Source organism: Hippocampus comes, unplaced genomic scaffold (genome assembly GCF_001891065.2).
Source record: "Hippocampus comes isolate QL1 unplaced genomic scaffold, H_comes_QL1_v1.1 scaffold156, whole genome shotgun sequence".
Taxonomy (NCBI): Eukaryota; Metazoa; Chordata; class Actinopteri; order Syngnathiformes; family Syngnathidae; genus Hippocampus; species Hippocampus comes.
Window position 1 is genome coordinate 5643125 of NW_017805744.1, and position 13624 is coordinate 5656748.

A 13624-nucleotide genomic window follows, 5' to 3' on the forward strand; every position below is an offset into this window, starting at 1 on the left:
ATCAGCCTGTCATGCATGTCTTTGGAATGTGGGAGGAAACTGGAGTCCCCAGAGAAAACCCACGCAGGTATGGGGAGACCATGCAAACTCCACGCAGGGAGGCTGGAGCTGGAATTGAACCTGGTACCTCTGCACTGTGAGGTCGACACGCTAATCACTGGACCACGGGGCTGCCGAAACACATTAATATTTTAGCAATTTGCATTCTTTATTATTTGTGATGATGTTGAACTTTGCCAAGACATTTTCTCCGCTGTTTATTCATGAATGAATGTGACACACATGCACATGCAAATGTCCTCTGTTTTAGAAAAAAGTATTTCAGTGTTTAGATGGGACTGCAGTTTTAACCCTTTTAAATTGTTAAATAGGCAGTCATTCCTTAATGTTAATAATTTTTGTGATACCTCTTCAAGTCAAGCTGAGCGTGTGTACTCCAATTACATCTTGACTATCTTGTTTCAAATCCATTGCGGTGAGCTATAAAGGCAAAATCAAAACAACTGATTCCATCAATCAATCCATACATCCATTTTTTTATTTTGCTTATTCAGATATCCAAAGTCCTTTTCAACAGCAGAACTACTATGTTGGGATATAAATAGTATTGCCTTCGCCTTATAAAAGAGACTTTTTTTTTGGCACCCAAGTCAGTCTTTGGTTTTCAGCATCTGCTGATACCGTGACACGATCCAATAAGAAAAGAGTGTGCATCTGAGATATATATAGAGAGAGAGCGAGAGCGAGAGCGAGAGCAAGAGAGAGTGAGAGTGAGAGAGAGTGTGATCGGGACATCCCTAAAAAAAGTGAATGCCTATTGGCCCTTCAAGCTATTGATCTTGAGAAATGGACTTGAGACTATAAATGGCAGACGGCAGATGACCATTTTGTGAGGAGATGCACCCGCCCGACTGTCAGTGGAACTGATGAACGAGCATCAGGGAACAATACTGCAAAACAGTTCACCAAACATCCTGATCTCTACCGACTCCCCTACCTGGTGGAGGAGCGCAGTCTAATCAGTGAATAAGGGAATAAAACTGTCACATCTTTTGTGCACGCTTGGAACCTTGAAGCAATACCGACGATGGTCTCCAATTGATAAGATCAACTCAATTTCAAGCTGCAGGGGAAAATTATTAAACTGTCAGCAACAGTATGGTTAGCATAACCAATGCAGAGGAAGTATGCTGGAATGAAACTTTCAAATCAGACAACATAGACACGTCAAGGGGCAGATGATAAATGCGCTTTATGAGTTAAATTCATCAGAATGAAAAAAAATCATTTTCTGATCCAAAAACATCTGTGAGTTTGATTGTACCAGCTCGTACTGTGCTAAGATGTGGTCCCCTACTTTGTCAATGTTGCATGGTTTTGTTTTGTCTGAGAGGCTTGACACGTCATTGACCCTGAGGTTAATCAAATTCGGGGATCAAAATCCTCACTTGCATATGAATTCCTTTTTGTACATGCCAATTATAGATACTAATACCAATTGACGTGTAAATCCCTCAAACATACAAACTCAGCTCAAGGTGATGCCTTTCAATTCTGTACTTTCAATCAATATAGTGAAAGTGAGGTGGGGGGTCAAACAATTCAACATGCAGAACAGCCGTCAAGGTTTTTCAGGGCACTTGAGGCTAGCTCAACAAAAAAAAAAAAAATCCCTGACAATCCCACTCGTGTCTTTACAGAAAGCAAAGGATCTTGAGGATGACCTCTCACATGTCTAACAAATTTAATCCACAGAACAGTGCACCGCTTCAGTTTCTGCGCACCAATTACACAATTACTATGATGCAAGTTTAATGATGACACATAAGGGAAAAGGACTGGTATTAATATACAGAAGGTATTAAAAATTGTATTCATTGAGAGCATACATTATAGATCAACTACTGGTGTAATTTCAAACCACGTGGGATTTTTGCTCACAGCTAAAAACAATAATCAAAAAAGAGAAAATGAAGGAATTAGAAAACACCGTTTACACCCAACCTCAATATTGATGTGGTGGCAAATGGGATTAATTTAAAAAATGTAAGTGTTCCTGATTTTTATTTACTTTACTTTAAGATACTTAATGAAGGAGTGATCTAAAAACCGGAAATGTGATCCTGTCATTCAGATCAATCTGGACTTGAATGAAAAAAAGTTTGCATCATTAAACAGAGATTTTCACAAAGACTTTCGACGACATAAAAGACAAATGTGTGCTGAATTAGACTTACAGTACATCATTTATCATACTTTTTGGCTAGTTTTGGTGCCATATCGACGGCAGGGGTGTTTGTTCTTCGCTGCTGACTATAATTAAGAATGAGTTTAAAGCTTGCAGTCAACAGAAGCATCCACCACCATAGCCGGGTTAAATTTGAGTGTTAACCGAAAACTATTGTTTGATGAAACACAGTTCTCAAGTTGGGTTTTATAAGGCAAAGCGAAATACCACCGACCACTTGATACAAACATTGGATCACTTTACTGCACTATTTTACTGTGAAGGAGAGCTAACACTCAACACATTGTTAATAACCATAAATGACTGCACGTCAGTATGTTCGTACAACAGTTCGGGAGGGTTTTTATCACATTTGCGAGGTATATGATGAGGCTCTAGGGCGGCTCTCTCATCTTGAGGTCCAGTAGTGCACATTTGTCAAAATTCTTTGCCATCTTCATCCATGTAAGACAAAAGTATTTGTTTCAGCACAGATGACAAAAAAAAAAAAAAAGTGGCACCCCAAACTTTATGGACATAAAGATAAAATGTTTTTTTTAAAATGAGATTAAATGTTTCATTAGTCTTGTTTATTCCTCTCCAGCTGCCTGCCTGACATTTGATCCTGATAATTATCCCTTAATCATGTTCTTTTGACCTCCCGCGATAGGAAACATTAGAATAATGTCATATTGATTGTTTGTTGTTGTTGTGTGAGAGGACATTTGAAGCCTCCTACAAAGTCATCATCGCACTTTCACTTCTTCACTCATTTCACATCCACACATTTCAGTTGGGTGTCTTAGTGTGTACTGTACACACACACACACACACACACTCACACACACACACACACACACACACACACACACACACAAATACACACGCACATTATACAATGGAAAATGGAAAAAGAAAAAGTAGACATATCACTTAAAATATCTAGTTTTGTTTAGCACTGACACAGAACCTGTATACTGACACAATCTAAAGAAATCCAACACATTCTGTAGACATAGTGTTCTCTTTTGATTGACGCTGTCAGAGGTATTACCCGTCCATTGTTTTCTTTACTGCGTCTCCTCATTAGGGTCATAAGGGAGCAGGATATCACTTTTTGTACACCAAAGACTGGTCACCAGCCAAATTCATGGTACATACAGAATATCTATCATTGACTTTCATTGAGACCCAATGGCAATTTAGAGTTTTCAGTCGACCCTCTTTATGGAACCCATAGAGGAAACGCACTCCATGCAAGAAGGCCAGAGCGGAGATTCGAACCCAGGACCTCTCATCTGAGGAACATGTGCTAACCGCTGTTTCACCGTGTTGCCTATCAGAAGTATTAACATTTGAACAAAACCACATTTTCCTCAAATTTGTTTTCCCATTGATGTAAAGCATCAGTAAGCATCTAGAAAAGCACTTAGATGAAACAAAGAATGATTATTCATTGACATTTGACGTGGTGTCCAAAGGCAATGCATCTAATTGCGCCACCTTTAAATTAGCTGCTTCAGGAAAACAGCAGGGAACACCTTTCACAATAATGTCATCCTATTTTAATATCTTTTATCTTTTACAGCGTTCATCAAAATGGAACATTTGTATTGGATCTTATTAGGTGGTACTGGTGCACCTAATATTAAACCTTTCCTTGAAGCTACATCAAAGGGTGTTGCAGAGGTTTTAGTCGAGCTGACAGACAGAAGCAATTAGTCCCTTTAGAATATACTGTATAATTCCAAATAGATATCCCAACTGGGCACGTCATCCTGATTAACGTTTTAACGAAATTGTAGCAGGGCAACTCTAGGTGTCATGTGCGTGTGGAAAAGTAAACCGTGCCGCAACTGTGACGAACTGTCCTTTGGCTGACAGCACGGCGAGGTTACTTCTTGAACTATCTCTCCTTAGTTGAAGACAGACAGACTTTGAGATTGGTGGAGGCTAAATATTTCTATGGATCTTTCCCCAGCGGCTGTTCGATATCTGCTGGCCCAGGTGCAGGGTGTTTGATTAAAAGTGGATGCATGGAGAAAACACGTTGCGGGAGCTGCATGTACCCGCAGATGGGAGATGAATATGAAATGTCGAGAGGGCAAGCCAATTTTTTTTTTTTTCCCCAATGCATGTCACGCTTCTTCCCCGCTATTTAAGTTGCAGCCTTTTCACATTTGCTCCACTCTTTCCTGTTTTGGAAGAACGTTTACTGGCAAAGAGAAAAAGGAGAATGGAGTGTGACAGTTCACCTGGAGGACATTGACACTCAAACACCTGATAATGAACATTTGCGACCCTTCCCAAAACGGAATTGGTTGTTTTACAGGTTTTGAGTCATTTTGTTTTAACCAAGTATTTTTTATTTTATTTTTTTTAAAGTTGGTGTGAATTTAAATTTATCCACTATCGAGGAAAGCAAGCTTGCCTGTGATCACAGTAATTTCTTGGAGGCCATTAGTCTTGATTTGTGTTCCTTCCATCATTACAACTTAATGTCAAATTTGGTCCAAACAAAATCAAAGAGTAGCCAAGGAAATCAACCATATGCTTATATTGATTTCCACCCTTCCTGTTTGAAACGAGTGAAGTTGAATTTTAACATCTTATTTTGCAGGTTAGGACGATTTGAGCTAAGGAGCCTGGGTTGTGTGCCACTTCTGCTACTTGCAGGTGGTTAAAGGAGCTCATACGCGGTACGTAGAGGAAGCGTTTAACTGGAATACTGGACTGTAGTTTAAATCGACAGTACGTAGAGTTTAACTGGAATACTGGACTGTAGTTTAAATCGACATGTGGTTAACTTAACAATCAGGGGCAAATTCACGGATATGCTGTTGAGAGCGAGGTAGTTACCTGAGACGGCGGTTTCGGGGACCCACTTGGACCCCGGGTGCAGAGTGTGAAACACGGCGCGGACCTCCTGGCAATTCGGCACCTGTCCGCCGATCCCGGAGAACAACCGGAGGAAGGCGCACAAGAGAAGGGCACTGCTGACTCTTAAACTAAACATGGTTGGAAAGCAAAACTTCACTGCCATGACAAAAACGTCATATATCAAAGTCTGTAAAAACATATGAAAGCATTCAAAGTTCGAAGATGCGTTTTTTTCAGCGCCGGATTTATGAGTCTGCGAGCTTGTGGGTCAGCATCCTTCGGCGGGTCGAGCTCCAGCGACCACGCGAGCAATTCCGACGCTGGCAAGTTGTGATCTCCTCCACCGAACACTGCTCGAGTCAACTAAAGGCACGTGCGCGCGCGCTCTCTAAGGGGCGTGCACATATACACACCTTCGTGCACATTGAGGTCTTCGTTGGTGCTCGTATCAGCGGCAGCAATGTGAAACGATGCCCGAGTACGATTAATGCGGCGCAGTTGTGTTAATGAACGGTCCCGAGAATAATATTGAATGCAATTCGGGTCACGTGATCCTTTGTGCTACAATATTCACAACAGAGACAAACAAGGTTGGGAATGAATTTATTCAAATGCAAACTATTGAGTTACACGTTCTCACATCTCTCAAGTTCACTCTTAATTTTAAACGCCAAATGAGACGCTTGTTAGCAAAATATCTCGCCTCCACTTGGTATCAATTGAGTGTCAATGGCGCCATCTAGCGGTCAACCTGCATGCCAACCACACTTTTTGTGTTCTGCAGACAGAAAACTCACTACTAAAACGACTCAGCAGTTATTCCAGGAGTATCTTTTTCATTTTAATTGCGGACCACTCGTTTTGAGGTTTTTCCACCTCACCATATTACGTGTAAACGAACTCCCTTGAATTTAATATTTTTAACAAAAAATGGATTTCAAAAATCAGCAGTTGTGGGGGGGGGCAGTGACAATCAAATATAAATATCAGTGTTCAACACATGTTGATTGATGTTTGAATTTCTGACAAAATGAGACACACAATTAGTAAGAATCATGAGATTTTATTTGCTTCATTGGGCCACAAACAACATGGCAGGCTGAAGATGGCTCCCAGGCCTCGAGTTTTACACAAGTGGTATACACTCATGGAGGTCTGAGGGACACTTAATTTAAGACGACCATTTACACATATAGCTCTGATGGGACACATAAAAAGGACATGGCCGGCCAAATACAGATTGCAGGCCTCAAATTTGACATTTTTGGTATCGTCCCTGTACAGCCAAAGGCCCCTGTACTAGTACACCCTGTCCTCAGAAGTAGGACAACCACATTCATTCCTTAGTAAGGCAAAACTACTAACAGGCATTTTGGTGCTACGAGTAGGGCCCAAGAGGCTACTACAGTAGTTGGGCTTGGTGCAGATCTGTTTACTGAAAAGATTTAATACTAGTAGGCCAGAAGTAGCTCTAGCAGTGGAACAAATGTTACTAATAAAATGCAGTCATTCTACCAGTGCGCTAAATTGTGTTGCTAGCGAGGAAAAAGAGCGTACTAGTATGCATGGACCTTAAGATAAACAAACTATAACAAATAAACGCTCAAACGGCTTGTCGCAGCTCAGGAGATATACTGTAACCCTTTAGCCACCCATTCAGTCATTTCAGTAGTGTTACTTCATTTCAGAGTCTTTACTTTAGATTTTAGAAGCCAGAGTACCCTGTGAAAGCCCATTCAAGTAGCGGATGAACGTCTGCACCACACAGAAGAGCCGGAGCTCACATTTAAACCACGAACAGGCCACCATACTACAACGTACTGCAATCCATCTCTTCAGATAAAAATTGCTGCACCCTTATAAACTCCGAGATGGGCTAATCATCTGGCGGATGACAGATGGATACTGTGCAATTCCTTTCATTTAGTAAGGCGTTGGAATTGCGAGATCATCCACCTGAAAACCACCAGATAAAAGCAGCAGTGTTTTAAGTCTCCCATAAAGTTGAGCGCAACAGAGAGAATCGAATAGCTTGGCCTTGCCATTATGAACAATATGTATAACGTTCAGGATCTAGGGACATCTTCGTGGGTTTTGTGAGACAAACAGAGAGCTTTGCATGGATTTGCACAGCAAAATGCGACAGAAGCTGAAAGCAAACCAACAAAACTCGCCGTCGGCCCGTAAGTCCACACAATTACTGAATGACGAGGCATGGTGGAAGGCCAAGTGACTGGCAACACCTGAAGTGCACAAACTGCAGTAGGTTTAAGTGAACACTACCTGCACTGTGAGCACTTTGGAACAGCCAAGTCAATGATGGGACATATGCACAACATTACAGATGAAGAGATTTAATGTTAACAGATACAATGGGATCTGTTAAGTCAACTCAAAACCCCTTGAGGTCATAAAATATTTCTGCTAAATCACTTGGGGACACACACTTCAAAGTTCCTCTCTTCTATTTTTCACAATAAAACAGCTAATCAAGCATTTGATAGCTTATTGCCTATTATTGATGAATGTCTAGCAGAAAATCAGAAAAGTGAATGAATCGTTTTCAAGAATTTTGAAGCCAAAATGTCCTGCAATTCTCGATCGACCTTGGAACAGACTTAAATGTTCAAATCTTATGGATAAAATTGCCACCGGTGTCCTGGAATGGCTTGCGGAGGTTCCACTTTATCTGGCTATGTAATATAATGGGATTATCTGCACCGTTGATTGTTGGCATGAAGACAAAGTATGATTTGTTAGCCAGAAAGAACCACATGAGCACTTTCTTTTCAAGCGTTAAACAGCGGGGTTTATGATTTTGGAGTTATCTGACAAATGTTAATAGTGTTAAAGTGTAGTCCCTCCCTCCCACAGCTTCCTTGCAGAGAACTCCTCGGAGAGTCAGCATAAAAAAAAAAAGCTCTCCAGCCAGAAGGAGCAACTAGGGCAGTAGATTATCAAGTATTTCACTATACTACACTAGATGCACCTTAGCTGGAGGGCCTTAGGGTCAAGCAGCTCATCTTAGGTGGCGAGAAGAGATTGGTGTGCTCCATTGCAAGCAAGACAATGTCCAATCAATCTGTAAAGGAAATAAAAAGAGTTGATTGCGTCACATAAAGAAGAGACACACTCGAAATTCATCTATGGATCACTGTGAAAGAACAAACGCCGTCAAGCCAGATGATTTGTTCTGCACCTGAAAATACAATTCGTTTGTGGACAGGGATCGCAACCTTTTTTTCAAGGGTCGTTCTGTTAGGAGGAGCCATGTGACACAACGGATGAGCCGATTGTTGTCCACTGAGGCGTCGGATGCTCAGGAACTAATATCTTCGAGGAGGTGAAATTTTGTTTTATTTACAGTTTATTGGAGATGTTTACAGTCATTTGTGTTTAGAGCATTTTTTTAAAACACTTGAGTCATTTGGTGCATTTGATTGATTTCTACTGCTGTTGGTTCGTGTGTGTAGATAGGTGTTGATCTCTTGCGAAGAATGAATAGTTTAACCTGTGCTGAACTGTGTCTTGTTGTCCTTTGCTAATCATACAAATATTGCTGGAGTATATTAGCATATTCATTACTTGCTGTCTTGTTTAGATTTGACAGATTTATTTCAAGACCTCCTCAATGTTGTTCTTTGTAGTACATTATTAACACGAGTGCTTGTGTGAATTTGCTGCAGTGCTCTCTACCTCTTTCTCTTTAATTCAACAAAAGATGCACAGAAAAATCCACTTTACCTATAAGAAAATGCCAATAATCCGTTCATCAGCATGCATTCTCGAGATCGAGTCTCTTGTTTTTGTTGACTGCCCGATTCCTGATCCCACGAATCAGTGCAGCACACTTGATTTCATTGACTGAATGAATACTTTGAATGCAGGATTAACTAATATATTCAGTCGTCATTTTTTCCACATTTTGTTCGGTTATAGCCTCACCCCAAAATGGAATCCCCTCCCCCCCACAAATCTACACATAACATTCCGGAATGACAATGTGGGGGGGGGGGGTATTTGTTGTTTTTGCAACATTAAAATAGTAAGAAATCGCATGTATTAGGTCAGGCATGTCAAATTCCGGTCCTCGCAGGCTGCTGGAATGGCTGTTTCAAGATCCCTCCATGCTGAAACACACTTGATTCAAAGGATCAGCTCATCGGCAAGTTCTGAAGAAGCATGAGAGCGATCCTCATCATTTGAATCAGGTGTGTTGCAGCAGGGACAGGTTGAAAACAGGCAGGAGATTGGCCCTTACGAACGAAGTTTGGACACACTTGTATTAAGTATTCACAGCCTTACTCAATATTTTGTTGGTGCACCTTTGGTAGCAATTAATCTCATCAGATCAGATCATTTTCTTCCTTTGTGTGAGAGTCTTTCAGGTGCCTTTCGGCAAACTCTCGGCAGGATGCCCATGTGCCTTTTATGAAGGAGTAGCTTCTGTCTGGCCACTCCAGCATACAGGCCTGATTGGTGGAGTGCTGAAAGAGATGGTTGTCCTTCTGGAACGTTCTCCTCTCTCCACAAATGGAGCTCTGAGTGACCATCGGGTTCTTGGTCACCTTCCTGACCAAGGCCCTTCTGCCCCGATTGCTCAGTTTAGACTGGCAGACAGCTCTAGGGAGGGTCCTACTGGTTCAGATCTTCTTCCATTTACGGAAGATGGATGCCACTGTGTTCACTGGAACCTTCAAAGCAGCAGAATTTTTTTCTGTTCCCTTCCGTAGATTTATGTCTTGAAACAATCCTGTCTCAGAGGTCTACAGACAATTCCTTTGACTTCATGTTTGGTTTGTACTCTGACATGCACAGTCACCTGTGGCAACTGAATTTGCCACAGGTGGACACCAGTTAATTGTCGGAACCTCTCAAGGATTATCAGTGGAAACATGATGTGCCTGGGCTCAATTTTGAGCTTCGTGGCAATGGCTATGAATACCCATGTATATGTGATTACTTTTTAAAATACGTTTGCAAAGAAAAATGACACCTTTTTATATTAACATCATGGGGTGTTGTGTGTAGAATTTTGAGGGGGATGAATGTATTCAATTTTGAAATGAGTGAAGTTTACGTTTTATTACCAACTTCTCAATAGTTGCAAACGGCTTGTCTAAAACGGAAACAAGTTAGAAAGTAGTTCAGACACAGGAAAATAAGTTCGAAATCTGAGGTCATGTGTCCTGCTTTTTACAAAGTGGCGCCAAAGGCACCTCGTGATAAGCACGTCGATACTTAAAAAAAAAAGGTCCCAGGGACACTAACATCCGAGTTTATTCGATAATGCCTCGGCTCTAATAGGATAACATTGACTTTTATCCCACAACAAGCATTTGAAACTTAATGTACCACGACTTCAACACATGCTTCACATAAAGTTATAGTGATATAAATACACTTTTTTTTTTTTTGTAAAACACCAATGCATCGCATTACTTTCACGACCAACAGTCTCTTCAATGAATGGGACACCCGTGAGATAGAGTAGCCTACCTTGAGTTGGTTGCACGAGGGTGGAAAAGAAGGAAAGTCAAGCCTGGTTCATCGTGCAGTGCAGCGAGCTCCACTCCACTCGACTCCACTCAGCCTTGGCCACAGATGTTGCAACCTGCGCGACCCTTTTTTGGCACAAACAAAACGTTTTGTCATGCATGAAATCGCGAGAGCACCTTTATAGTGGTTTTTCCTGTTTGTGGGGGTGGGGTGGACGCGCCGGCGACGACATCTTCGAGGGTGTAAATCGCCACCAAAAGACATCTTGTAAACAAGCCAAACAAACGGAAAAAAATACGATGGCAATAAAGAGCGTCGGGGCGTATTCGTTTCATTCCGGCAACGTGGTTGCATTGATCTGTTTGTCGGTAAAAGCAGCAGCCCGAGAGAGACTTGTGACCTCTCACCCTTGTAAACCCTGCCCCCACATACCCTTCTGCTCCGTCTGCAGGAGCCCGCCTCATTTGCGTGTAGATATCACCCCCAAGCTCACCACCCCCCCCAAAAAAAAAGAGATCATCACTACTATTTCTTGTCCCTGCACAAGCCGTTAGTAGCTGGGTGCAACCTCCTCCCTTCCCCCTTCGCCCATCTCATTATTGTGGGAACCAGCGTTGTCTAACTTGCCTCTTTCCCGGGTCGAACTTTGACCTACATTCCCACTCTGCATGTTTCCTACTGGTGCGGTGTGAACACGACGTAGATCGTGGTAATGCCAGAGCCCCATATTTGCATTATTCAATGACTGTGGCATTTGGAACAATTATTCAAATGAAATCCACGTGTTGAATTAACCTGCAGACTAAATTGTTGCACAAACTTCAGTGTCGTTCAAAAAACAGGGACTATTTTGCCGGTGGAATCACTCAAGTATTCACGGTAGACATTTCAGGTATAGTAAGTATTCAGAAAACAAAGTGCTCAGAGATAAGAGAGAGCAGCCTTTGTGTTGCTTCCCTCCTAGCAAGATGGAGCGTGTGTCAGCGTTTTTTTGAACAGGCCTGCCACAAGCCGGGTGGGGGAATGAAGTGATTGCTTCCAACTCAAGTAAATATGCTGGCAAACAAGGGAGACAATTAAGGCAAATGCTCAGTAACTACATAATGAATTCATTAGAGTGTAAACGTTGATACACAATTACACTTGAACCAATTATCCCATAAATGTTGATTTGGGCGTTACTAAAGAGGCAAATTGATTCAGGTTGCAAAGGGGGGGAAATAATTAATTGCTAATTCACTGGCAAACCTAGTCGATATCAAAAAATCAGAATTGTAAAGTTTCCAACATATTTCACAACCTATACAAGATGAATTTACTTGACTATGACTGTAACGTTTGAACAAAATGTTAGAGGTCAGTGAGGTCCCGACAACTAAGGGTACACCAACGGAAACGTTTTTGTAACCATCCACCCACAGAGTCCCAATGTTCGCGACGGCTCCGTAGGTTTGTGTCCTGAAGAACTTTTAAGTCAGGTTGACATGCAGCATGTTAAATATGAATTCACCGGAACGGCGTTTCTTATTTGCAAACGTGAACCTCAAGACTTCTGCAATTTTGTGAATATGAAACAACCTGGAGATCGTATGCGGTTCGATTGCAACAAAGTTTATTTAATGAATGCGTTCACACTTCTTTATAAATGTACAGAGAATTCCACCCAAATTAAGTCTGTTCATGATTAAATAGGGGAGACGGCATCAAATACTACCGGAATAAGGAAATATACAGTCAAATCCATAATTAGAAGACTATACAGTATATTATTGTCTTGCTCTATAGTCTAACAATCAAGGACTTCATGTCATTATCTTGCCAGTGATTTACTGTCTGTAGTCGCAGTTGGAGGTAGGATTCAAGAAACATGAAATGTTTTTAGCACAATATAAACAAGGTGCCAAATAATACGAAGAGCTCCCTCTCGGTAAGTGACTGTATAACAGAGGGAGATGCCTGTACTACACACACTTAGTAACTATGGTGTGTATTGGATGATTTAAAATGGATATTCAAACAGAATATATCCCATGTGGGTGTTCTTGGCCTTATAGTTACCTACGATAATCGATGCACATTATAAAAATTAGGAGAACTGAATTATATTTGTCTCCCTATTAGAAAGGCTTTGGTTTAAAAATGTAGAATTACTGAAATGAACGTGACCATGACAATCCATTTAACATCTTTAAATACGGTATCACTCACTCTAAAGTTCCCACATGGTAATTCATTATGAAATAACGTCCATGTGGCACCACCCAATAAAATAGTTTTTAAATGTTTGCCACAAAGAAAAACCCTGTTCAAGTTTGACCATGTAGAAAGATCACATAATGCACGCATACAAACCACAGAAATTGAAATGTTAAGGAATGGAAAGGAGAAAAAAAAGGAATTTTTAAACTTTTGAAGTATTTTCCATAGTTAGGATTGTGCACCTAGAAAGTGCATCCTGAAATTTAACATTTTCGTCCCAATGGCTGAAGTCAAGCAGATACACCAAATTAAATGACTGCGAGGAAATTAATATATTCTCCACTCGTTATCATAACATAGTCCCTCTTGATTAAATGATGTTTCAAAAAAATGCATCATGGTGGAACAAATGCAATATTACAATCATGTTTTAAAAAAAAAAGTATCACAAAGACATCTGACCCTGTGCATTGCGTGTGTGTGTGTGTAAAATTAAACATATTAGCCAAAGAATCCAAGTTAGATATTTCAAACAAAGCATGATTTTATATTAAATTTACTATCGTCTCCATTTTTCTGAATCAAGTTCAATTCATCAAACAAAGCAAGCCTTTTTGAAAACAAAATCTTCATGCTAACTGATTCGAAAACAGACTTTGGTATATGACTTCTGTGTGTTTGTATAAATACTTGTGGTGCATCCTTTGCAGCAGCAGCGAATTAATGCCATCTTAACTTTCCACAATTTGCCTGCCATCAGTGAGAGGTCTTTTCGTTTATCGTTGTTTGTAAGAGGACATATGAGGAGTGGTAAGGCCA

At 40.8% G+C, this 13624-nt stretch overlaps 1 protein-coding gene and 1 long non-coding RNA gene across 2 annotated transcripts in view; both read right to left on the bottom strand.

Moving 5' to 3' along the window:
- gpc3 (glypican 3) overlaps positions 1 to 5596 on the bottom strand; it is a 97510-nt gene extending 91914 nt beyond the window's left edge. Inside the window, exon 1 of the mRNA XM_019884422.1 lies at positions 5087 to 5596. Within this exon, the coding sequence (XP_019739981.1) occupies positions 5087 to 5306 (220 nt within the window). The 5' untranslated portion in view covers positions 5307 to 5596. The remainder of the gene's footprint in view (positions 1 to 5086) is intronic.
- A 1844-nt stretch (positions 5597 to 7440) lies between these two features.
- Positions 7441 to 11056, bottom strand: LOC109524203 (uncharacterized). The gene is made up of 2 exons (XR_002169921.1): positions 10607 to 11056; positions 7441 to 8189 (listed from the first exon to the last, which is right to left on the bottom strand). It is a non-coding gene; the product is annotated as an uncharacterized LOC109524203 (long non-coding RNA).
- Positions 11057 to 13624: the final 2568 nt, after the last annotated feature.